Genomic DNA, 24,409 nt, shown 5'->3' on the forward strand with positions numbered 1-24,409 from the left:
CCGGTAGAGGACGCATTTGTCTTCTCCTTAGCCAAAAAGGAAAACTTTAAGAAGGAAATATCTACTGACAAGTTGAAAATGTTTGATTTGATCCTGTATTTTACTATTAAACTAACTATCAAACTTTCTTTCCAGCATGAAAGCAAAAACTATGTTGTATTTTGTACAGATCTGAGTAAACTAGAGACAACAGCGCTACCTTGCGGGACAATGCCGCATTTTTTAAAAATTTGGAAATTTTCGCATTTCATTTTGTTGTCGTAGTCTCGGTTTCGAAAAACAAATGTAGTAGAGGGAAATCACGAAAAGATGGATATTGTACATGAAGCTGACAAGCGTGGTTGGATATCAAAATCTTCAAATGTTAAGCGCTTTGTTGAGGAATGGAATTATAAGTTGAATAGGAATGCCTTGTTTGAACATGGAAGTTTTTTGACCGAAAATATGTTTAAGGAAATAGACTCGACTTTTAGGTAAGTTTTCCTGTCAATTCACTAATAAAAAAATAAAAATGTCATAAATAAGTTCGAAGTGTTTTGTCAATTTATTAAAAAATCATTCTCGATAGTTGAAACAGTGCTTGTGTATCTATTGTTTTGTCGAGCGCAACTGTTTTCAGTGGCCCACCTAGAGAAAGGTTCTGGGAGTGGTTTTCAAAATCGAAAATTGCTTTCGTTCTCAAACATTTATAATGCGTACATATTAGTCAATATTTTTTATTAAACAGTTTCTGTGACTGTAGCAATTAATTAATCATGTGTATCCCCAAGGTTTCCTTGTAAAGGATTTGCTGCACTATGTTACCATAACCCCCTTTTGCACTGTATAAGACTCTTTTAGCCCTCCTATACCAATACATGTTCAGTGTGCATATTCAGGACTTAAATTCGGAAGGGATCCTATATATTTAAATTTGTTTAAAAAAAGAGCATACCTAGCAAAAAGGTCCTTAAATCTGATTTCGCTTTAAATTCTCAGTTAAACTAATTAGTTCTGTACCTCAGCGCTAGACTGAGGAAAGTGCAAAACTTGTGATTTTCTATTAATTAGTGCATTGTATGTAGAAGCCTATTCCTCATCGAGCCATGTGAACGTAATTCTTTTAAAAAAATCCTTTTCAATTTTTTTACGAGGGTTACAAGCATGCGTCCTATGAGGCAAAAAAAAAAAAAAAATTCCCCTCCCCTGTAAACTAACCATAATGTGACTTAAGTACAAAGTTTTGGTTTAAAAAACTTAAACCCACTTTTTGCAAAAGGACTCAAACCATGTGTCTTTAAAGTTGTTTACTATAAGTGTATTTTGCCATATCTTCAATTTTTGTGGAGTAATATATGTTTTTTAATGAAAAAAATAGGGGGGGGGGTGCGGGCAGAGCCTGTTGCTGGTAGTCAAATTTCTATTTCAAGAAGGAACGGTTCAGAAGGTATGAAATTTGGCAAAGAGACGGAGACAGCAAGGAACCATAAGTGATCTTTATTTCAAACCGATATTCAAATTACAGAACGAGAACAGCGCTGGCTTAGTAGGATGTAGGATCTCTACGAATGACAATGTACGAAGAAACACCTCTAGGTATAGAATCAATAAGGGTGTGGATGGTGTCTGAAGCTCTTTATTCTCTGTCAAGCAAAGTTTGTCCTCTGAACAAGGCAGGGACAGAGTTAGAAAATGGCGTCCAATCACATTCACACTTGGCGAAGCATCTGTACACCCTGTAGAGCATGTTGGGAGATGCATCCACTGTGTGGTTGTATGGTATAGTGCTGAAAAATTGCATTCAGCACCCTCTGAAAGTAAGGGATTGCCACCGGCCACAGCATATGCCTACAATGGCAGAATATTGTTCTGCCATCGTAGTACCTTGAATTGGAACTAGAAGTAACATGGTAGCATAGCGAGATACTATTGACGCATGCTGTCTGCAGATACATTTGATACTATGCAGATACATTTGCTGTAGATATGTGCATTTTAATAGTATCCATATTAAATACCGATTATCTTCAAAATTTGACGATTAAATAATGAAAAATGTTTATTATTGCTTTCACGAATACATGATTGAAAGCAAAAGACATTTTTTTTACTAACAATTTTACCTACCCAATGCATGTTGATTTTCATTCCTGCAGATAGTTTTGAGCTATGTGTGTAGATACTTTGACTTTTATTTTACTATGCATGGTACCATATGCAATTGAGCCCAAACCATGCTGCCACGTTGTCGAGTGGTTGCTCGCTCCACAGTTGCTGCCAGATTAGACCTGTCTCCTCATTGATGTAACACTCGTATGTGGGGACTGTCATTGGAAAAACAGAAGCTTGACTCATCTGAGAACGCGATTTTCTGCCATTCCGTCATTCAAGTCGCACTTGCATGACACCATTCCAAGCTAGCTGTGGAACCAATGGCAGTCTTCGTAACGAAAGCCCAGTGCAAGCCACTTGCAACCAATCAACTGGAAATGGTTCTGGTTGATTTGTGGACAGCCAAGGTGTCTTAAACATGCATCAGTTTTGCCAAAATCATGTTTTGAATTTTCATTATTTATTTACTTGTAATAATATTGAAAAATACATTACAGCTTGGAAGTTTGTCCTGAAGTAGCAGAATATGAATATTCCAGATTCCTCGAAATTCCAGAAGATGTAGAGTTGGTGACACTGATGTATGTAGAATTTTTTATACTGTGAGCTTTTTCTTTTCATACATATCTTAATATATATATTTCTTCTGTGCGTTTGTTTATAGTCATAATGCTTTTAAAGGGCTGGAGCGATTTTGATCAAATTTTTGTGTGTAATTAAGTTGGTCTGAGAATGGTTCAGAGTCGCGATGGATTGAGTCCAAAATGTTTTTGTTAATTTATTTATTTAAACATTGGATGGTTATAACTCCTTGATGACTAATATTTATTTTAACCTCTTGTTGAGCAAGAATTGAAATAAATTCTCCTGTTGCTAAAGGACAATAAGAAAGCCAGTTCTGCATTTTGTAGTAAAAATTTCCCACAGTGATATGTCAATTGAGGATAGATAAAATGTAGAGAGAGAGAGCGAAGCCCTCATTTCTTGAAAGCAATGATCTTTTAGGTTATGTGATGTATTTTAAAGTGAAGTACTGGAAGATATCTGGTTTATTTCACTGGGTTTACTTCAAACGTGTCTTCCTGTCATCGTAGTTGAAACATGTGATGGGATCATTGCCTCAGATTTTCCTAATCAAATAATCAGAAAGTATTGCCTTACATAGCAGCATTTGTTTCTCTGCTCAAATCCATCAGAATTTTGGCGATACTGGCAAGAAAAATTTAAGGATTATCAAACAAATCAGTATATTATGGAAGGATAAAATGGTAGAATTTATAGAAGAAACTAATTTTATTTCCATTCTTGTGAATCAAGACAGGGTAGTTCTGTACAGAGTGTAGATTTGTACAGTGGAAAATTTTTATCTTTGGTGGGAGGAATAAATATATGAAAATCAATATGTGAAAATAATTCAAGTATACGAGCTCAGCGCAAGAGTGGTATTAAATTTTTTTTCAAAAGACCAGACCGCTAATCGATCAAAGTTCACTTTGCTCACTAATCGGCTGGATTACAGTAGCGTGGTGGCTTGGCGACTTTGCCGATAAACACTAGAGTTGCGGGATTACGTTGCATCTTAATGCTACAGTTAATACAATTTAATGTACTTTTGTTTATTTGGCAAGATATTTCAAATTGAAAAGAATTATTTTTGGTTTCTAAAGAGTGTTTAGTCATTTAATCTGAAGAATATGTTTGTTTTATATCGGAAAGGGGGTAAGGGGAGAGTGATTTTCTCTTATTCAAGGAATTGTTTTTACCTTTATAATTTTTTTAAACAATAACTTTTCAATAGTTAAATTTTTTTCATATGATATCTGAGGCGTTGCAGCAAGATTTCCATTTGCTCTGGATATACTGGGTTGTTAGTTTTTTACGTTAAATATCTGAGAAATATTTTTATCTCTTGAGTGTGGCTGAAGAAATAACTGTGCATTATATGAAGATGTTTCAATTAGGCGAGAAAATATAGTTAATAAAACAACTGCTCAGTGGACATTAGATAAATCAAGTTGCAATAAATGTATGCATTGCGACACCAAATATCCATAGGCGGATTTATGGGGGTGCCAGGGGGTGCGCCGCACCCCCAAAACTTTTGGTTGGGTTTTGAAAAAAAAATTAGTTTAGTATATTTCACTCAGAAACGCAGTTGGGGGAAAAATCATAGCTGCTATATACTAGTAAATTTACTTGAATCCAGTGTATCACCACACGTCGCTAGTGCAAGAAAAACGTATTTGTGCTCATATTAAGAATTAAAGTAATTTTATCCCTTTGGAAAAAAAGAAACCCCAAATAAATAATTTCATGCAAATGAAGAAACTTCTCAAACAATTTATTGTTCAGTGCTGTGTTATTGTATGCAATAATTGCATGTTCTGTAATTGGGTATTTATTCATATACCATTATCAATTCTTCTATTTTAAAACAACAATGGCTAATAAAGTCCAAAAAAAAAAAAACATGGCTATTGCAAGAAAGTTAATCAATAAAATCAGCACCGAAATCAACCGAGAACCAACATTTTTAAAGTAAATTTTCAAAAATTTTTGAAGGAGGACTCCCGGACATTTTGCTGCAGTGGTGCATCCAGGGGGAGGGGGCATAAGACTGGTGACCCTCCCCACAAAATGCTGAGTAGATGCTTTAAAAAAATATTCTTTATTATTGAAGAGAAGAAAAGATCTCAGTTTGGGAAGACGCAGTTATTTTACGAAGAAAAAAAAAGAATGTTGGGAAAAAATCTTCATTTCTCTTTCAAAAAGAAATATTGATATTTAAATTTTTCAGCAGCTTCAGATTATTGGCGGCGAATTGTGTGCCTCCTCCCCCCTCCTCGCACAATCCTCTTTCTTTCATATCTCCGCCTCTTTTTTTTTCATATTTTCTATCATTCCATTATTCTTCTTATTATTTTTTTTTCTTCATATTTTATATTTTCTACTTAATTTTTTCTATTAGTCCTCAAAATTTTTCTTCTCCAAAGCCCTTTCTCCCGCCAAAGTTATTACAAAGTACCTCAAATTTCGTTTCTTGGGCTTCACTTTCGCAAAATTTCCAAGGAAGATCATACATCGAAAATCCTTTAAAATTGCGTTTTTGGAGCTTCAGTTTTGAAAAACTGCAGTGTCCCTAACGTTACCAAATATGGTCTTACACTCATGTGTTTAAGACTTTAATTTTAGAAAAAGTTCGAACAAGGGCCTCCGACCCCCTTTCTCTAATATCATCAAAGAGTGTTAATATTTTGGTCTTGAAAACTACTATTTCGAAATATTTAAGTGGGAGAATCCTTTTTTTTTAATACCATGGAGTATTGCAGAAGAACTTCACTTTTAGGACTACAATTTCGAAAATTTTCCAGGGGAGAGCTCCAGAACACCCCGTCCGGTAACAGCGTTAAAAATTGTCCTCCATAGTATTTTTGAAACTTCAATTATGAAAAGTTAAAGAGGTAGCGTGGGGGAGGGGAGAGGGGTACGTATTTCTAGCTGCTTTTCAAAAAATTGATTGGAGACAGTCTATGAGTCTCATTCGTAACCCAAACTATAAATATGGACTATAATCACATTTATAAGAATAAAATTTCTAAAAATAGTCTTGGAGCCACACGTACCTTTCTTGCCCCTAAAATATCACCAAGAACTGTAAAACTGCGTTTTCAAAAATACTATTTCAAATTTTTTCTGAGGCGTGAATCCCATTCCAAACCAATTGGATTCACCCATTGCTTCTTTATATCGACTTTCGTTTAAGACTTTTTCTGCAGTTTGAAATGTTAAGAATTGCCCATCCCTTAATCTTACTAAATATGGTTTACATCGCGTTTTTAGCCTACTTTCCCAGTAAAAGTCAGAGAAAGAAGAAAAAAAGCATGAAAGAAGGCTTAATACATCTTAAAAATATCCCGAAAAACAAAAAAAAGTCAAAAATAAATAAGATAGTTTGATAAATATTGAAAAATTAAGAATTGGAAAGTAGGGTATTGAGGTGGGGAAAAATGTCTGTCTGTCTGCCCCCCCCCCCCCTAATAACTTTTGAATGACTAGTCCGATTCGAACAATTTTTTTTTTTTTGTAAGAAAGGTCTCGGCGAGGACATCTCATTCCCATAATTCATTTTTTGATTTGAACAATTTTTCGTTCAATTTTGAACGGTTCAAAAAATCTTAACATTAGCGCCTACGGGGAAATTCAAATCAGAAATAAATCTTGAACTTAGAAGCGAAGTGGCTCCAAACAAACTTTGTAGGGAAAAGCTTTTGATGAAAAACATGTATCGAAAATATCTTTTTGATTTGAACAAGTTTTTGTTCAATTTTGAACAGTTCCAAATCTCTTAACATTAGCGGTTAAGGGGAAACTGAAAGTCAATATAGATTTCGAACTTAAATACGGATTTACTTCAAACAAACTTTGTTGGAAATAACTGTTGACGACATACTCCCGATTCTGACAATTTTGGCGCTCCTGACTCCGACTCCTGTGCCCAAAAATTACTCGGACTCCGACTTTGAATCTGACTTCGTAGCTTTGGCAAAAATTTATGCACGGAGGAAAAATGGCTGACTCCGACACTTGGATATTCGACTCTGACTCCAACTCCTGTATCAAATAAGTCCTACTCCGTCTCTGCATATATTGGCAGACTTGCGGACTTTTTGGGGAAATGACCGATTTCAACTCCGAATCTTTGAATTTAAAACTTTCAAATTAAAACTTCTAAAATCAGATGGACTCCGACTCTGACTCCACAGCCATGGTTTTTACTGTGAAATAATTGTTTTAAATATATGTTTTGATTTTATTTTCAAGCTAAAATTTTAATTTATGTATTCAGTTTTTGTCGGAGAAATTTGGAGTCCTTGATGTTTCTACATAAAGATATGCACAGACGATTTTTTTTTTTTTTTTTTTGACAATGAAAATTATTTCTTTAAGTTGACAGTTTATTGTTTTTACTTATTTTTGAAAGTACATTAATTCATTCTTAAAATTTTTTTTGGCAACAGGGGGAAAAACAAACGATTTTTTTTATTGATATGATTATTTTAATGAGCTTTTAATTTGAATTCTTTTTTTTTTCCTTTTTGAAAGCGGTTGAAGATTTTTTTTTTTTTTTTTGATGGAAAAAATGTGTTTAGCTGCTTTCTTTAAAAGGTGCTGCTATTTTATTTGTTCTTTTTATTTATTTTTTACGTATCTACTTCTTCATATGAGTGAGGCATACTTTATTTCTCGAAATCAGCTTAAATTATTAAAAAAATATGTTTGAAACAATTTACGATTTTAGCTAATTTTGAGAATCCTTATCAGGTACTAGAAAGTCGATATTGGTATACGGGAAAGTAGGCTCGTTTAGTCCTAGACAGAACTTCTTGTTTAGACTTAAAAGTGTGTCCCGCTCTAAAATTATTTTCTGATTTCGCCACTGCCTTGTTATTTCGGGAATACCCCCCCCCCCCCTTCCCAGATCCCTGTTATTGTTGCACCCCCAAATATTTCGGCCTAAATCCGCCTATGCAAATATCTTAAAAGCATTTTCTTTTTATAAATTTTTCGACAAAGCCGTTCAAACACTTTGAGATTTTTTAACACAAAGTTTGAACAGAACAACATCTGTCTGGTCCTCTAGCATATAATATATATTTTCATATATTTCAGATTTTTTTCATTATGATTGTTGTTATTGGTTGCAATACCAGACCCAAAACACAATGCTAGTATTCAGCAGTATATTTTAAAATGTGATACTGTAATATTGATATAGGGTATTAATACTAGTCATGCCTATCAACAGGGCCGGCTCCAGTTTCTGCCGCCTTAGGCAATATGGACAAATGCCCCCCCCCCCACTGAATAATAATATAATAATAAAATTAAAATAATTGTAAAGTGCTTAAAATTAAAGTGAGGTTCTAGTTAAATTTCATACTGGGTTTTGCATATCCAAGCACTGGTACACACATTAAATTATCTTTTTTAACATTAAAGTAGTGTAACTTAGGCACTGAAAAAGGTATTAATATTTTCAAAAGACTTTTAAATCACGCAATTTGCCTCCTCTAAAACTAAATTGAATTTCTTGTTGAATTCCAAACTATGTTTTGCATTTCTAAGCACTGGTACACATTCTAAATTATTATTATTTTTTTAGCATCAAAGCAGTGAATTTTATGATGCTGAAACAGATTTCATACTTTAAAAAAAAAGGGCAATTTCGAAATTTGCCGCCTCTAAAATCGGCTGCCCTAGGCCGTCGCCTACCCCAGGAGCCAGGCCAGTTTATCAATTAGGTAAGGATTGGTCAAATGCCATCCTAGCTTTGGGAAGTTAATGTATTTACATGGAAGTCAGCATGATTTTTGCTGGTTTTTAGCATAATTTACATCAAGTTGTACAGCGGCCGCTGCTTTGTAAGAATCACATCTGTTCTAAACAGTTTTGATTCCATGAGGCGGCTGATTCAATAAAGCGGCTAATTCAATAAAGCTGGATTTTATTCTGTTTTTGACAATTGGATTCATTAAAGAGGCTGATTCAATTAACCGGCGTCCACTGTATCCCTTACTTTGAGTATATACCCATCCCTCTTTGGAAAAATTCGAAATAATTGGCCTGATACTAGTGTTAAAAATTTTTAAAGATAAAACAAAATCATAGTTTTCATTGCCAAGGGTGGATACAAGGGAGGGGAGATGAGGCGATCGCCTCTCCTTTGAGGAACCTTGTCCTAGCAATTTTTCCATAGTCCTAAAACACAAGTGTAGGCCCTTTTTGTGGACAGTAAGGAATGGAATGCAGTCGAATCTTCCTTTAAGAAACATTTCGGAACATAGGTTTCAAGAGGCAATTTTAGACTACCTTCGGCGATATTATGAGGAGGGGGTTTTGAAACATTCCAACGGAATTATTACAAAATTGAAGTTGTGAAACACAGTTTTAGAATATCTCTTTCAACAGAAAAGGAAAATAATTGGATCAGGGATCTCCTTGGCTAAATCTCCATAGTTTAGTTGTTTTAGCTAAAAATGCTGTTGAAGCCCCCCTCCCCCCTCTAAGCATGTATAAATCAGATACATAGTAAGAGGTAAGTTGAAAAAAATCAACTGCCCCCTCCGTGAAACATTTCTGGATCTGTCCCTGTCAGGGTTTACCGATATATATCAGTCAATATATATATCATGAGATATATCACGATATATATCCATTTATTTTGAAAATATCATTATATTTTGATGTTTTTGATATTTATTTTTTCAACTGTGGTATTTTCAATATAAAAATTACATTAACCATTGTAAAATTGTTATTTGCTATTAATAATAACCAAAAAGTTATATACTACATTTTTATGACACATTAATACATCATTAATGTAACAAAGTAATATAATATTCCTTTTTTATTTCATATTCATAAAATTATTAGCAATGTAATAACTTTAATTCATATTAAAAGTGCCTAGTTAAATTTTGATTAGAAAAAAAGAAAATGTCTTAGGACTGTGCACTGACTAATGCATATTTTTTATTTCTGAATCATATAACTGTGTAAAAGTAGCTAACAGAAGAAAAATGAGTAAAACAACTAATGCTAAATTAACTCTATTAAAATTGAAAGAAATGTAAAATGAAATATTAGATATAAATAATGAAAGAGGCCTTAATTTTAAGTCCACATATTGTAATAATAATTTTTTAAAATCAAGAGCAATTTGAGAATGCATTAACTCTTTTGAAGACTTTAGTTTGTGCTGATTGAAAATATCAGATATATATTAAAATATCCTATATGTATCACAAAATATCATGATATTTTCAAACCCTGGCAGGGTTTGCCGATATATATCATGATATATATCACAATATATATCTGATATTTATTTTGAAAATATCATGATATTTTTGATATTTATTTTTTCAACCATGGTATTTTCAATATAAAAAGTATATTAATCATAATTAAATTGTTCTTTTTTTATATAAAAAAACCAAAAAGTTATGTACTATATTTTTATGATGCATAATACATCAGTAATATGACAAAGTAATATAATAATCTTTTTTTACTTGTATTTTATACTCCTAAAATTATTAGTAATGTAACAATCTTAATTCATATTAAAAGTGCCTAGTTAAATTTTAAAAATTTCTCAGAAAAAAAGAAAATGTCTTACTACTGTGCACTGAATAATGCATATTATTTATTTTTGAATCATATTACTGTAAAAGTAGCTAGCAGAAGAAAAATGAGTTAAACAGCTAATGCTAAATTAACTCCATTAAAATTGATATAAATGTAAAATGAAATATTAGATATACATTATGAAAGAAGCATTAATTTTTAGTCTACATATACAATTATAATACAAGAAAATAAAGAGTGATTTAAGGATGCATGTACTATTTTGAAGACTTTAGTTTGGGTTGATTGAAAATATCGGATACATATCAAAATATCCGATATATATCAAAATATCGGATATTTTTGATATTTTCAAAAATATTTTTTGATATTTTCAAAAATATCATGATATTTTCAAACCCTGGGTTCCGGAGATTACCTCGAACATATAAACACTTTAAAATCCGTTCTCTCTCTTTATGATATTAGTATACATATTGCATGAAAAAACCTGATGGACATGAACCATACATATTTCCATGAGCCAAAAACCTTTTTCCGTTAAAGACCTGAATATCGCTCATGAGAAAGTAAATTTACAGAAACGTGGTTAAGAAATGTGGAAATGTATTTTTACATTTAACTTTAAAGTTGAATATACAAATACATTTCCACATTCCTTAACCTAGTTTCTGCATGTTATTAAAATTATAATAAAAAAATCTCTTTTCTCCTGGCAATAAAATGTATCTTAGATTTGATTGTTTCCCCTTGACTTGTGTAATCATGTCTATTGTATTTGTATATTATCTTAAATATTATTTGTATACTATGTTATTAACTTTATCTTTTCTTCTAAAAATGAAATTTATGTTACATTTGTTTCCTCTTGACGTGTGTGCAGTCCTATCTTTTCCTTTTTTTCCCTACTTTTTTTCGTGATTTCTTTTCCACTTTTCCTACTTTTTTATTTTTTGATTTCTTATTTCCTATCTTTTTTCCCCAAAAAACAACTTTGGGGTCTGCTTGCTATTATATGAGTGGATTTATGAAATACGGGTTGGACTTGGTTAATATGAAACGGCAAAAATTCATGAGTTTGTATTAGTCATTATCCTTAATAACCGTGAATATGAAAAATGGGGAAGAAAAAAAATGCATATGTTTTACAATGTATACATTAAGGCAACTATAGGTGGCTAGTGCATCAAAAAAGTGGGGGGTGAAAAGAAGTGTAGGGAAAGGGGCATGACTCTTAAAACTTTTTTTTTTGCAAAATTAGACTTTATCACCGGCTTTTAATATTACAGATTTACAACCTATTACCTACCTACTCTTTCCTAATCCAAATTTTTTATTTATTCAATGAAAATGCCTGGGGTGTATGTAAGAAAAAGGGAAAAGAAAAATTCAGACTATGATTTATATGCTGCACTAATTTTAAGTTGAAGGTGATTTAGCAATTCCTACAGCTGCAAGGAAATATAATATGCCAAGAGAAACATCGAGGAGATGGGTCTCCGGCGCACAAAGTCGAAAAGGTTGGTTAAAGGTACAACGCTAAGTGAAGAAGAAAAATGTATTGCTTCAACTCTACAAAGTGCGATTCCCCATTTGATAGAAAGATACAATCATTGTTGCTAAGGTATTTATAAAGACTATTTCTGAAAAATGCAATTGTGGCACTCTTGGCATAGAGTGAGCCAGGAATTTTGAAAAAAGATCGGCATGCCACTTATGTAAGAGAAAGCAAGAATTGCTCACGAAAGCAAGAGCCTGGACATCTTCTAAAAAGCAGCAACCGAATGAAACCCAACTCTTGAATGAAGGAATGTCTGAGTTACTTATGCAAGAACTAACACCTGGGAAATGGGTTCTTGTCTAATACACGGGCAAGAAATCATCAAAAGAATTTTTTGATCACTTGACATAAAGTTAATGACCAAGATTACAACAGCGTAAATTTTCTACAAAAAGCCAACTCGGGCAAATACTACATCTTTCCTACATTGTTTCTAGATGCCAAATTTTGAAGACATTGAATGAGCAGAATTAGATTGTTGCGGACATTATACTTTTCAGTTTTAGTTCAAAATATTTTAGTGTTGAATATGTTAAAATAAATAAATGGTTCTTTGGAAACAATTTCTCTCAGCTATGTTTTGGTCATAATTTCTTAGTTATTGTATGTTTCTATTGCAATGACCCATTTCACCCCATTAAAACCCATTTCACCCCACCGTGGGGTGGAATGGGTCAGATACTTTAATTGCAATTTTCAGATTGTCAATGACAACAAATTTCAATGAGAAGCAGCTTAAATTAAAGGGGAAGAATCAGATGTAAAGAAGAAATTTTGAAAAAAGTACAAAAAAAAGTTTATGGGTTTGCAAATGGCATCATTTTAAAAAATAGACAAAATCCGCCCCATTTCACCCCACCTGATCCTCCTATCTATTCCTTTTTTTCCTACTTTTTTTCGTGATTTCTTTTCCACTTCTCCTACTTTTTTATTTTTTAATTTCTTATTTCCTATCTTTTTTCCCCAAAAAACAACTTTGGGGTCTGCTTACTATTATATGAGTGGATTTATGAAATACGGGTTGGACTTGGTTAATATGAAACGGCAAAAATTCATGAGTTTGTATTAGTCATTATCCTTAATAACCGTGAATATGAAAAATGGGGAAGAAAAAAAATGCATATGTTTTACAATGTATACATTAAGGCAACTATAGGTGGCTAGTGCACCAAAAAAGTGGGGGGTGAAAAGAAGTGTAGGGAAAGGGGCATGACTCTTAAAACTTTTTTTTTTTTTTGCAAAATTAGACTTTATCACCGGCTTTTAATATTACAGATTTAATAACCATTTGAAAATGGCATATGGCATCAAAAATTTTGATGATGGCTCCCGTTGACTTCCCTCTTACATTTTTAAGTTCCATTTTTCTATGAAAACTTAATTTACGAAATGTTTGTTTTAGTCATGGTTTTTTTTATTAACAGAGTGCAAAATTTTTTTTTTAGAGTCATGTGAATTTTATGAAGCAAATTAATTTTGTTCAATATTTGTTTCTTTTTAGCGTGCAAAAAATAGAGTTGAATAAAAGAAATAGTAGTGTGAAGTATGACAAACAGGTTTATCAACATTTCAGGAACTATAATTTTCCTCCTCATCAGGTATTATATTGATGGATTGATTTTAATTATTTATTTATGAGTGTTCATGTTTTTGAGTGTAAAAATTATGAGGAAAATACATTTTATAAATATTTTTGAGAGTAAATTTTTAACGAAACTTTTTGTCACAACGTTTTTAAAAATACAAATGTTATGACCAGCAACAGGTTTTGAACCCATCTTGGCTGGTCCTAGTCAGTTCATTAGTCCCCAATGATGGTCAGTAGCTTTCTTAAAGCTATTCACCCCCTTGTGTTGATAGCGTAAAACAATGACCCCTCGCCCTGCTTTCCATAGTAAAACTTAACCCTTTTCATTTTGATAAGTTTAAACTACTGAATCATGTCCTCTCTGACTTTCCTTTGCTCCAGGTTATACATAACTAAGCCGTCTGATATCATAATCTAAATCTGAAAGTCTTCTTACTAGTCTAGTAGCCCTTGTTTGAACCTTTTCGAGGGCCGGCTTAAGGGGAGGGCAGGCGGAGCTACTGCCCCGGGGCCTCCACAACAAAGGACCTCACAATAAAATTTTTACAAAATATCCTAACTTTCACGGGTCAGCAAATTTTACATTTTTTGTTCTCTCAGACAATTTTTTTTTTTTTTTGTATTTCTACAAAAAATGTATTTCTAAATATCATGTGAAAAAACCCTTACAAATACATAACTTTTAAAATGAAATGTATTTTTAGACATAAATAAGAAATTGATTTGTTGATAAAACCTTAGCATTCTGTTGGCTATTTAGTGAGGCATATTTAATAAATGTATGATTTAAGTTTTATATATTAAATTCTTTTTTATTGTTCAAATTTTCTTTTTGAAGTATTGCAAAATTTTATTATTTCTCCTTCATTTTTAATTGTTCTCATTTTGTTTTTATATACCAAAGGGTGAATTTGTAAACAAGACATTTAATAGAATCATGGACCAACTTGCAAGTTTTCACACCAATTTTTTTCTGCTTCCTATGAACAGTCAATAAATATATTTAATTATGAAATACCATTACAGTCTGTACTAATTAAAAATTATTTGTAATTTTCAAAAGACATCCCAGAATTTATTTTTCTCTTTATCAAAAAACAGGTTAAATTAAAAAATATTACATAACAAATTGCAGCTTAAACAAAATGATGTGTAAATGTAAAGGGAGTGAATACAAATACTTTGAAAAAAGAAATTTTTATGATACTGTGGGAAAATTTCTTTTCATTGACCAGGGTGCCAGCCTCAGACGCCTGAATGGTATTTAAGGCCTAGGTAAAACATATTTCATGGTGAAAATCTGATGATTGGATAAACCAAGGGATGCACCGGATAGCGATTTTGTTGGATTCCGGATATCCTGCATCTCTTCATTTGCCGGATTCAAATATCCGGCTTTAAAGTTGCTTTTAGTTACATTGTTTGTTCACATACTTTTATGTAATGCTGCATCAAAATAATAAATCCAGCTTGTTTCACATATTTTTATTAAAACGTATTATTTTTAAATAGTTTTATTATTCACATTTAGCTTTACGGTAAGTCACAATTGTAGCTAGACTTGCATGACGTGGGAAAAATAGTAGGAACAAAATAACCCTGTTTTTAAAGTAATAATTTTTCTTGTTTCTAGTTTTGTTATTTCTATAAATGAACTTGTTGACGTATCGCCACCAGATGGCAGCCCTTGCAACGCGGAAAGAGACTGAAAATAACGGTTTGTTAGAAATGAATGTGTTCTGTGTTATAATATAACAAGAATAAATATTTGTTTAAAATGTATTTTTAGATGGTGGGAGCTGAAAATGTAGAAGACATTCCATTTGAACCTGTGGATGAACCTGAAGTCGCTTTGACAGTTCAGATATACAGACCCGAAAAAAAGGCTACTCCTTATGATAGAAAATTTCTTTCCAGACTTCCTTGTTTTAAGGTATGAGGTTTTGAGAATTCTTATGCAAATGTAGTATACTTCATTTTGTATTATTGTTAGTAACATAACAATATATACCTGATTAAATTGAAAATCCCATATTTCTCCTATCCTTGATTTTAAAACTTATACTCGAGTGTATGCTGCGAGTGATTTTAAGGTTTTGTCCCAGAGGGATCCCAGAGTTAGGTTCTGTCTGTTTCCCGGAACCGTTGGCCTTTTGCAGTGTAACCAATCCAAGAAGTTGATAAATATACACAGTCGATTCGCGATAACTCGAAGTCCGATAACTCAAATATTACTATAACTCAAAGTTTTTATCAAGTTCTGACCCCTTTGTCTTTAATTCCATGCTAATTATTCTCAATATCTCGAAGTTAACTTCCTTTAACTCTAAGTTTTTTCAAAGATAACTCGAAATTTACTTTGGAAAAAGAAATAAAAAAAGAAAGAAAGAAATGGCTATGAGAGAAACCAACTTGGCAACAAATTTGGCGTTTTTTTAAAATTTTTTAATCTGGTTTCAATTAGGCGGTTCAATTCTAATGGCGATATTTAGAGAGTTAACCATTGAATCACACTAAAATTGCCGATATTAGGAAAATTGATCTGTATAAAACATTTTTTTTTTGCCTCAGTTCGCAACAAACTTGGGGCGAAAATATTTGAAATGTTTCTTTGCTTACTCGAAGTCCAAGGCACTATTATCATTAAATTAGCATAAAAGGAAGTCATGTGCTGCAGGCATCTGTTTGTTTAACATTACTTTTAAATCAGTGTGTGATTACTGTGTCTTTCTCCTGTGAGCTTTTTATGTATCTTGAAAACAAGAGCTAATAAAAAAAATCTTCTACCATATTTGTTTTTCTCGACCCAAAATTAGTAGGAATTGATTATATAAAACCAGGATGCAGACAAAAGGTTCTTTATTGTTGACTAGTGATATAAGAAAAAGGTTTGCTGGGGTAGAACTAAAATAAGTACCCATTACAATACCATTAATTTGTTGAAAGCACAAATTGACATTTTTGAAAAAGTTGTTATATATACAAAAGTTTAAAAGTTTGAGAACAGTCAATGCTTTGCTCAATATTAATGAAGATTTTTTTGCTCAAACTTTTTAAATTTTGGCAGATTTTTTTAAAAATCAGATTTTTATTTTAAAACCATTTGGAAAAACATAAATAAAAATGAAGCTCTATTGCTTTTTTTATTTTTCTAATTTTTCATTATGAAATAGTAACTAATTCTTGCTTTAAAGTTATTTTATTGAATTTTGGTTGCATGATTTTATTCAATGTTAACTGAAATACTAATTTTTTCTTTCAATTCTTAGATTGAATCAAATTTTATGGTTCTTGGTAACCAATATTTGTGTGAATTACGAGATAAAATAGAATGTCTTTCTGATAAAGTAATTCCTTTTGAGCTAAGTGATTTTCCAGACATGGAAATTTCTACAACGTGCAAGGTAAATTTTCTTTCTGTTCATTATCAATATTTAGTAATATAATACAATTTGATTTGCTATTATATGAATTATAAAAGCAAATTAAGTTTTATTTGCAAGATTTAAATATTATCAATTTATTGAGAATTTGAAAGAAAAAAAAAGGAAAAGTCAAAAATTATTAATTTTGTTTGAAACTTTTAGTGTTGATTTTGAATTTTGTGAGTCACTGAGTGGCATTATAACTTTTATCCTCCATGTATTTTATTGTTGTCCACCTTTACGTACATCTTTATCGTTACTAATAATAAATGTGAAAGTCTCTCTGTATGGATATCTGTCCAGATCTCTCTCTGTCTCTCAGGATCTCTGTGACGCGCATAGCGCCTAGACCGTTCGGCCGATTTTCATGACATTTGGCATAGAATTAGTTTGTGGCATGGGGGGGGGGGGTGCACCTCGAAGCGATTTTTCGAAAATTCAATTTTTTTCTTTTTCTATTCCAATTTTAAGAACATTTTCCCGAGCAAAATTATCATAAGGTGGACCAGTAAATTATCATGTTATCATAATGTGAAACTGTAACATGGGCAAGCCAATTGGTGAGAAATTTAGCATACATTATTTGTAAATATACACACAAACAAAAAGACCTTTTATTTTTCTACTATGGGCAAAGCTGTGCGGGGGCCACTAGTTTCGAATAAAGCATTGGTGACTTTCCAATGCCTTCAGATTCTTTCAAACTGAAAAGAGTAGGCCTACTTTTAAACCATTAGAGGACATTGTTGGTATTTTGCATTATCATCTTTTGATGGTTTTGATGGAAACTGCTAGATATTTAGACATTGTAGCAAAAATTTTAATCAAGTTTCTTTAAGGTTTTCTATCAGTAAATGTACCGATCAGTTATCCACAAGTAAAAGCATTTATTTATTTAAATTTTTTTGTGTGTGATCCAACTTGCTTAGCTTATCTTCAAATAATGTTGATATTGCCTATGACTTCTTACTCGCTAGGTAAATTGCGGGCAACTCTCCCTGAAACATCTTTGACTTTTTTATTTTACAATGGCAAGTTTTCACTGCCACGGCCAGTCATGCTAACCGCATGCTAAATCCTTTAATATTTTCCCTGATATTAGAATTCTTATTAAACTGGTTATTTACCAAGAAAAAATGATTCGAGCATGAAGTCTAAGCATATAAAAGTTAACATCTTCTACAAATACTAAAAAAATAAGTAAAATAACTTAATAAGTAAGATCTCCATTACATAAAATCTCCATTATTGAGACCTTTCAAGACGTAACTTTTTTTTTTTTTTTTAGGATTTATACAAATCTGGTTTTTTTTACATTGAAGGTGTAGTATATAATGACATGAGAGATCCTGATTGTCGAGATTATAGTGAGTATGTATTAAATTTTTTTTTTACATTTGATTTCAAACTTAAAAGCAAAACAAAAGTACATCTATAATTTTTATGAATGCACTTTAGGGTGGAGCGTATAAGCCATGAAAAAAAAAGGATTTTGCATGTTGAACTATCTTATTTGGTTCCATTTACTGTAAAAACGATATATATAAAGTTTGAACAATATATTAAAATATTTAGGGGTGTAGCTCAAGGGTCTCAAAGTTTTAAAACGATAGCGAAAAGTTAGATTAGTTGTGATGTAACAAATTTAAAAACAATGCATTAGTTTCAAATACTTTATTGAACTAATTTCGCACATGACTTTAGCTTTTCGTTTTAAGTTAAATCTGTATTGCATTTGCAAACACTGAGTCTCTTAACCAAGTTTCCTTTTTCTACTGTCAGGGTATTTTTTCCTAAGACTTTGAATGACTTGCAACAGGAATTGCAGCTGTGTTTTATCATGGGTTAGTAACCCATTGTATTCTTTAATAAGAGCAACTGCACGCTCAGCATGATTATCGGTCATTTACTACTTCTAGGGTTTTAACTAGTGATGGCACAAAGAGCAATTTGGGCGAAGCGCCGAATACCAAAGCTTGGGCTGCTCTGTATGTTGAGTTTTAGCATTAAATGCACAATAAAGACATATAACATCACATAATTCTCCATACTTTACTACTCTTAGTTTTTTTAATATTTTCAGTTTGCTAGTTTTTTTAAAATTAATATATATCATAAATTAGGATTTTACTTTTGCTTTGCACTGTCATTTAAGTTTCTCATAGCATCAGAACTAATCAGAGTTTTTCACTGAAATTTTGGCAACATATTCTTGAATAGTTTTACTATCATTTTATGACATAAAAAAGTGGGTTTTTTGACCTGCCAAAACTGATTTCCCCTGTTAAATCCTAGTAAAACACCCAATTCCTAAAATGAAATTTTCAGTTCTAGTTCTTTTCTACAAAAAACATGCATTTCATTCTGCAGCTAGTTATATTTTTGCTTGCGCATCGTCTGTTGTCAAAATCATCTAGAAAATAAAATATTATTGAAAAAAAATTTCATATAAAAATTTAACTTATTATATTTATTCACGTTTGCTTTAAAATTTCTTAAAATATCATGTTTATTAAATATATATGTCTGAATCATTTTAGCAAAAGCATGATTTTATGCCTTTCTCTCCACATTATTTATTTATTTATTGTTTTCTAAATCTCGTCTGCTATCAGAATTAACTTGCACTGTTTAATAAACATATAGAACAAAATATTACTCTAATTTACACAGTTGTGAATGTCTGAAATTTAGAAGATGGTATTTTCAGAAGACAAATTCGTTAGATTCATGTCAACAAAATAAAACAACAGCTAAGAAGCTTAGTCCAAATGATAATGCTTTTGGTATTAAGTTAATACATTAAATGCGTTTTACTAAGCTATTTTTGTTGTATCAGTGCAGTTAGTCACTATGGTGAAATCAACCTAGTATATGCAAACATTATTGTAGAGAAAAATTGTCATAACTACATTCATTAATTTTAAATAGACTTTTACAAAATTATGCACCGCGTAAGTTAGACCAATTATTTACAAAGTAACTACCATAAGTTGAACAATAAGTTCACAAATCAAAGAAAACAATTTGTAAAACTAATCATGAATTTCTCATTTTGAGTTTTACTGCAGATATCACATTTGTGCTTATCACTGCAGTACAGCTAAGGAAACTGCTTAGCATTATAGATTATTTAGAAAAAAACCAGTTATTGCTTGCGCTCAAATCGGATGGAACAGCAGCCAATATAGGCAACTGCCAATTGTAAAGTTCAAAAAAGTCATTGTTGATCAGCCCATAGTAAATGTAGATGCACTGTAAATTGGCTAAAAACCTTGTCCCCTGCCAAATCACCAGCAAGTCTCTCTCATGACAGAAGGCTTACAACCGCAAATAAAGTGCTTTGTCCACAGGCTGTAGTGTTATTACAGAAAGAAAGGGTTTAAAATGATTTTAATTTTAGAAAATATGTTAAATAAAAATTCTGTCCAAGGGTTAAAATATTGAAATTGTGACAATAAGAATTTCTCTTGTTTAACAGAGAGCTCAGATATCATACGATATCAGTATTTTTTTTTCTTCACGAACCAATAGTCTTACTTTGCAACTATTTACGCTACAGATGACTGAAAAAATTCATATATATATATACAGGGCCAGATTTAGAAGTGTGGAGGCCCCGGGGCAACGAAGGAGTGGAGGCCCCTAATCAGGGTTTGAAAAGATCATCATATTTTTGAAAATATCCGATACTAATATTATCGATAATTATATCGATAATATTATTTTTGGGCAAGCAATCTTTGTAGAAATACGAAAAAAAAATGTCTGGGAGAAAAAACGTAAAATTTGCTGACCCGTCAAAGTTAATGTATTTTGTAAAAATTTTATTGTGGGGGCCCCTTGGTTGTAGAGGCCCCGGAGCAGTAGCCCCGCCTGCCCTCTCCTAAATCCGGCCCTGTATGTATATATATATATACAGTGGCTCCCAAAAATGTTCGTACACCTACAACTTTCAATGAAATATGCCATTATCCATTGGTTAAAATTAATATTTTGGAATAGGCATTTTATTATAAGATTTATGGTCTATTTTTAACAAAACTACATGAAAATTTTTAATAAAACATTAAAACATTTTTAAAAAATCAAAAACCAAAAATTGCCGGAAATTTTATCTTACAAAAGTCTTCGTACACTTTGAAAAAATGTCAAAAAATTGGTAAATAATCTAACTTTTTACAAAGTTATTATTTAGTAGAATATCTTGCAATATCAAAAACAGATTTTAAACGTCTGGGGATAGATTTCATTGTTTTTTCTTTCTTTTTTTGTGCAATTTCTGAGTAAGTGTTCAGCCGCACTCCGAGTCTTACTGTTTCCAGTTCGCTTTTCATTTCAATGGTGTATTTTTGTAATCTAGCTACCAGATATCTCCAAATATGTTCCATTAAGTTTAAATCTGGCGATTGAGGAGATATTTCTAAGCTTAAGGACAATTTTTGAGGCACCAAACGCAAACGCGTGCTTCTTATCATTATCTTGCTAAAAAACAAAGTTGTTTCCGATTTCCAAATTTTGGGCTAATTGTTTAAAATTGTTTTTAAAATATTTAAATGAACAGCATGATTCATTATTTCATCAACAAATTTCAAATTTCCAAGTCCTGATGCTTAAATACACCCCCACACTAAAACACCTTCACCGTTCCGATTAACTGATTCAACTAAGTTCTTAAGATTAAATTCCTCATTTTTTCTGCTATTTACAATTATACAACAATTTAACCCAAAATGTTGAATTTATTTTCATCTACAAAGTAAGACGTTGTTCCAAAACGTTTTGAGCTTATTTATCATTGATACTACGAAAAGCGTAAGCTTACTGTTTTTCGCACGAACAAGAAAATTTCTGCGGGAAGAGGTCCCATTTAATCCGTGTTGGGGAGAATTTCTAATCTAATAATATCTCCCCAATGTTTCTTTGATACTAGCAGAGTGAGTTCGGAAATAAGACTTGACAAACTATTTCTAACTTTCATGAAGTTTATTTAAACAATAAAGTAAATAGCTAAAAACACGCTGTAAATGATAAAATAAATACTAACAACATAATCTCTCCACATGCTACTTCTGCATGAGATAACTAACAGTGCAACGCAAACTGCATGACTATTGACTAAAAACTTTGATGAAGTAGACCCATTGGGAAATAAGCTAAGTCCAGCTAATCATTTCTAATAAAGGGCGAACGGCACGAACAAGCAAGTTCGAATGCCAAACGAGCGACCGCCTACAACAAGAGATGATCGAAGAGAGAGAGCGAACTGGAACTGGAACTGGAAATAATTTTGTACAGGTGCCGGGGCGTACCCACTTAAAGCCGCGAGCAGTTTAAATACCCCCCCCCCCCCCCCCCGGGTCATTAGCATATCCGAGTCACGTGAACGGACACATCACTGCTATCGTTAAGCACACGTGCCATCAGATTTCTTCTAGAAGCTTTCTATGACGTCATCCACAACGGAGTTCCCGCCAAAGGTGAACGAAAGTGAAACAAACATTCGGTCGATTCGACCAATGTGAATGAGTGCTGATAAGATTCTTTTACCCCAGTCATGCAGAATGATTGGTAATACATTATAAGTAAGGAAAAACATTCTTTTACTATTGGTGTTGTGAGGTGATGAGATAGGATTATTTACTGTTGTTATTAACAGGCATTTATGCCTATCAATCCAGCTTATCAGAGAACTTGGAGAACAATTTTAAGTAAAAATTAAACATAAAATGTTTCATTCAATTCTGCAGAAACTTTTTCAGCACTCAAATGTGTATTTTTCATAATTTTTTTAACTGTAAACCTCTGATCACGCGTTGTTCTTTGCCGGTTGACCTTTTCTTACCTTGTTTTCGATTCGATTCTTGTTTTTATAGCATTTTATCAAGCACTTCACTATAGAATGGTATAAATTACCTAATTTAGAGACATTTCAAACCAATTTATGGCTACTGTGAGGAGAAAAAAAATCAAATTTCGAATCGTGTTTGTTGTTTTCTACGCATACCTGCCATTTTAAAATAAACAGAATATTAGGGAATAAATAGACAAAATATTAATGGCAAATGACTTTACAGTGTCATTACAATGCAAAAATAATAAACCCACATATGATAATTTTAATCATGAATTTATTCGAAATATTTCAGTGTACGATGACTTTTGTGGCATATTTTTTCTCTTTCTCTTCGTTTTTGGACAAATTTCAAAAATAAAATCTGGCAATATTTTAAAAAAAACTACTGGGTTTTATTCAGAATGGCATAGGAATGGTGTGAAAAAAAATTGGACTTCATATTCGAATTCAGTTTTGCGTTATTTTGGTTTTACTGCTTAATTTCAAGCTGTACGAACACTTTTGGGAGCCACTGTATATATATATATATATATATATATATATGATGAAAGAAATGCTCTAATTTTATTTCTAGAGCATTGTTTATGATTTGTTAACTTATTTGAAGCAATTAAGCAACACAAAAAGAAAAGGTACAGATCAGCAGTACAGCTCAGAATTGTTGGCGCTTGGAAGATTCCAAATCAAAATCAACTGAGAACTAGAGATGCATTTGTAAGGGAACAAGAGAAGTATGAGGATAATGTAACAAAGGATTGGAAAACAAGTTCTTTTTTTTTGTAGCATTGTTGTTTGTTTGCAATAAGAAATAAATCTCAATTGAAAACTGGTGCCTAACTCTTCTGATAAGGTGCACATTGTGAAAGTCTTTGATTCACTCATCCTGTTAACTACCTTCCCCCATTTCCTACTAAATCTATGTTTTTGACTTTACCACTGAGCGCCAACAACGATGAGCCACATTTTGTTACTCAATAAATCATGGCATTATGTGAAGTTAAGAATTTCTGCAAAATCGATTCTTTGACATTCAGACAGAAACAAGCCCAAAGAGAATGGAGATTTGTTTAATGAATTGGTTTTTGAATCATAAAGAGTAACTCGTTTTTAAAAAACTAATCCTTGTTGACTGAAAATCTGATTTTGCGTCATTTTCTTGTACTAAGTTTATTGAAATTTATTTTTTAGACCAGTCATTCAATGGTCCAAAACTGGCACAGATGTGATGGAGATGCAAAAAGGTAGCATGGAAAACACAAAATTTAAAGATTTGAAGTTACGTCTGGGATACCCATATCTATATAACCATCAAGGAAATTGTGAACATTTACTAGTATTTAGTGACATGAGGTTTGTTTTAGTTTATTATAGTCAAATTTTGCAATTTTTATTATCTTTTGAAATTGTAAGTGGTATTTGACATACAAACAAAAAGTGTACTTCTAATTTTTCGTTTTGGCAAATTTTTCGATAACAGTATTTTTATTGGTCGTATTTTGAGTAAGTTAAGGTAGTCTTTAGCTGGTTTGTTTGTTTAATGGCTTAAGCACCTCAACATTCTGTATTTTTGTTCCATTAGTTTATTCTGTAGATTTTTTTTTTTCTTTTGGTGGAAATTTGGGGTAGAGTTACTTTTCTAGAGGTGGCCTGGTTGTGTACTATCATCTTCAATAATTCTGTTATGCTAAAAAAGCTGTCAAAGGATTTGGATAGTGAACTTATTGCTGGGTCCA

At 32.1% G+C, this 24,409-nt stretch overlaps 1 protein-coding gene across 2 annotated transcripts in view; it reads left to right on the forward strand.

The window, feature by feature from the left end:
- Positions 1-295: 295 nt before the first annotated feature.
- The window catches only part of LOC129232963 (snRNA-activating protein complex subunit 3-like), a gene marked incomplete at its 3' end in the record, with an annotated part of 28,507 nt that continues 4,393 nt past the window's right edge, over positions 296-24,409 (forward strand). For both annotated transcript variants that reach the window (XM_054867052.1, XM_054867053.1), the window contains 7 exon segments: positions 296-473; positions 2,589-2,672; positions 13,308-13,404; positions 15,184-15,327; positions 16,664-16,798; positions 18,108-18,190; positions 23,865-24,026. In XM_054867052.1, the coding sequence (XP_054723027.1) occupies positions 310-473; positions 2,589-2,672; positions 13,308-13,404; positions 15,184-15,327; positions 16,664-16,798; positions 18,108-18,190; positions 23,865-24,026 (869 nt within the window). In that variant the 5' untranslated portion in view covers positions 296-309.

Source organism: Uloborus diversus, unplaced genomic scaffold (assembly GCF_026930045.1).
Source record: "Uloborus diversus isolate 005 unplaced genomic scaffold, Udiv.v.3.1 scaffold_1407, whole genome shotgun sequence".
Classification (NCBI taxonomy): Eukaryota; Metazoa; Arthropoda; class Arachnida; order Araneae; family Uloboridae; genus Uloborus; species Uloborus diversus.